The sequence below is a fragment of the Pygoscelis adeliae genome, unplaced genomic scaffold, assembly GCF_000699105.1.
Source record: "Pygoscelis adeliae isolate BGI_AS28 unplaced genomic scaffold, ASM69910v1 Scaffold25, whole genome shotgun sequence".
NCBI classification, from domain to species: domain Eukaryota; kingdom Metazoa; phylum Chordata; class Aves; order Sphenisciformes; family Spheniscidae; genus Pygoscelis; species Pygoscelis adeliae.
Window position 1 is genome coordinate 1,167,470 of NW_008824808.1, and position 2,960 is coordinate 1,170,429.

The 2,960-nt window shown below is 41.7% G+C and overlaps 1 protein-coding gene across 1 annotated transcript in view; it reads left to right on the plus strand.

The window, feature by feature from the left end:
* The window catches only part of TRIM71 (tripartite motif containing 71, E3 ubiquitin protein ligase), a 15,989-nt gene that overhangs the window by 11,596 nt on the left and 1,433 nt on the right, over positions 1 to 2,960 (plus strand). The window contains exons 3-4 of the mRNA XM_009324170.1: positions 12 to 47; positions 2,871 to 2,960. The exon at positions 2,871 to 2,960 is cut by the window's right edge and continues 1,433 nt beyond it. Coding sequence (XP_009322445.1) covers positions 12 to 47; positions 2,871 to 2,960 — 126 coding nt within the window. The remainder of the gene's footprint in view (positions 1 to 11; positions 48 to 2,870) is intronic.

Below are 2,960 nucleotides of genomic sequence, written 5' to 3' on the forward strand. Positions count from 1 at the left end.
CACATAAGAAGTCCTTGGAAGAGCTGGAGTGTGAGCTGCTCTGGAAGGTATGCACCTTACATTTGTGGTTTGAACTGCTGACAAGTGCCTTTTCAAACTGAAAACGTGCTTTTTAACAAGTACCTGGCCAGATTCTGATATCCTCCCAATGAACACTGAATTGAAATACTACAGTTTACTGTGAACTCACTTTTCTGTAGGTAGCAGGATGCTGGATTCTGGCCCTGGCTGGTTTTGTGCTGAAGGTATCTCTTAATCTGAGAAACTGGTTGGGTTTTTATAGGGGCCACGGTATCCTCATGCGAGCTCAGCCCCACAAGTAGGGTGGGCACTCCCCCTGCTGGCTCAGCAGCTGTCTCTCGCATCTCAGTACTGACCAGAGAAGAGATTGCCGTTAAACACCTTGTTTAAAGAATGTCTATAAAACCTTTTTAATACGTTGCTTGTAGTAGGTATGTAGTATATGGGGTTTCTTACATGATCTACTTCCCATAAACAAAGGAAAGGAGCAAAGCTGTATATGCTGGTGCCTTTTTTAGAAAGACTAGTAGAAATTCTGCAAGACTAACTTTCATTGTCCCCACACCTAAAAACTTACTTTACCCTCGATCAAGGTAGTGTCCCTCTGATTTTTTGGGTTTTTTTTTTACTAGTAGAAGAAATGAATACTCTCCAGCAAGAGTATCTGCACAATCCCAAACTCCTGCACTCACTTCAGCCATGATGCATGTGTGGTATTTTGAGAGGAGGAAAGCAAGTAACAGCAAAGTTTCTTATTCTGGAAAGGTAACTTAGTGGTCATGGCTCTTCTCTGCTTGTTTAGCACAGAGTAGTTTAGATTGGCCCTTTGGGTCCCACTTGTAGAATTGAACAGAAGCCCACTCTCTGCTGTTGGATTAGGTCTTTTAGATCAGTGAGTCAAACTGACTTGTCCTATGACCACGTGATTGCTAAGTACTGGTATAGGGGAGCAAAAATGCATGGTCAAGATAGGAAAAGTTACAGGAGCATTCTCAATTTACTCCTAAATAAGCAGTCGCACCAGATAAAGCGTGGCAGGAAAGCAGGTGCTGTGTGGCCGCTGCCTATACTAGCAGAGCCAGGCAGGGTGGCATGTACGTGTGGTTGGTGAGGCACGTGCTGCCAAGAAGCAGAGCCATCCTGCTAAAGTGCTTCTCCCTGCCTCTTCTCCATCCACACTGATTGGAACAGTAGCTTTCTGGTTTAATATCTGTTGCCAGCAAAATGACCGCTCTGGTAAGAGTTTATTGTATGGAACTACAACTACTCTAGCTACAGTGAGACTAATCCCCTAAAAGAGAGGTTTGTTTTTCAGTAGTTATTTTATAAGCGTCAGTGGCAAGATTAAAAATGCACTTTATATAGTTACTGTACTTCTAATGCTGCTTTTTCTGAGGTATTTGGATTGAGGGAGATGAGCTCACTTTCTACTGTTAGCCTTCCCCAAGAAGCTTGGCAGCCTTCTCTCTTGAGGTATTCCTAGTACAGGACAAGTAAGAGCTGCCCCTAAGCTATTTGTATCCCAAGAGGCTGCATAAATGCACTTTATTGCACTGAGAGCAAGTTCTCTACAGATTATAAAACATTATTTTAAGAAGGAAACTTGGTGGTGGTGGTAAATCATTTTAGCAAAAAAAGCTGAGTGTATTAAGCACTCATGTGAAGCATGTTAGTGAATAATTTTGGGTACCAAAGCTGAGGCCAAGGATTAAGCTGAGACCTAAGATTAGTAACCTCTTTTGGAAATGTATTGGAGGAAGCATCTCTGACTTTTGTTTTTTACCAGTCTGGTAAAACCTGCATGCCTTAACAGATGTACAAATAGGCTATTTCATTTAAAGTTATCTAGTCAGTGTATAACCAAGGAGTCTTCAGGCAGTGAGTTGTCCCTCATTAAAATACATTGCTGGTATTGTTCTGCAGCCAAGCAGGTATTCAGACATAAGAAAATGTATTTTTGCAACAATAAAGCAATTACATGTTTCGTTAGTTTTACAAGGCAGGTGTCTTTGCCAGATGGTCTAAAGTGATTTTTCACGAGTATATATAAACACAGGCTTATATAAAATATTTGCAAACAAGCCATTTTTGCTTGAGCTCAAGTCCCCCAAGCAGGGACTGGCAGCAACCTTCTGTGTCATTTGAAGTGACATTATAAGGCAACGTTGTAAAGCACTAGCTCGGCATGACTGCCAGTATTTGCAAGAAAATATTAAAATAATTGGACCCTAAAAATCCCTGGAGATAGATGTCTAGTATTATCCAGTCACATGAAAACAGTTTTGGCAGGCAGGGGAATGACAAGAGCCCATGTGCGTTACCTGATGCTGACTCCTAGCCTCAGCTTTGTGTGATAACAGCCTACCTTCTGAAATTGGTCTTGATTCTGGTTAGAGAAGCCTCAGCCTCTGCTCTTTCTTGAGAGCCTGAGTAACCTCTGTCTTCCCTGGAGTCTAAATAAGATGTACCTTTGGATGATCTGTCAAGTACCTTGCAACTAGAAAATAGAACAGCATTTTGAGGAAGCAAATTCTTATTAGTAAGCAAGTGACTCTTCCTTTCAAATGGCACTCTGATGCAGCAGATCTGCAGAGTAAGAATGTATGATTTTTGGCTGGAGAATGGGAGAGAATAATAATCCTGAATTGGGATAAATAATTACTTTTCCTCATTTCTGCTTCTCTACATCACAGCTTTTAGAGGCTTGTTCTGCAGTTCTGTGTCAACATGCTGCAACAACTGCACAACCAGTTTTTATGTAGAAGAGCGACATTAGGAAATGTTTCTGTGTTACTGGTTGCCTTTCCTGATGTAAGTGTGCTTTTTCTCTCCCCCCTGTGCCCCCCAAGGTGGAAAAGATTCGTCAAGTCAAGGCTAAGTCACTCTACTTGCAAGTTGAAAAGTTACGTCAGAACCTAAATAAGCTGGACAACACCATT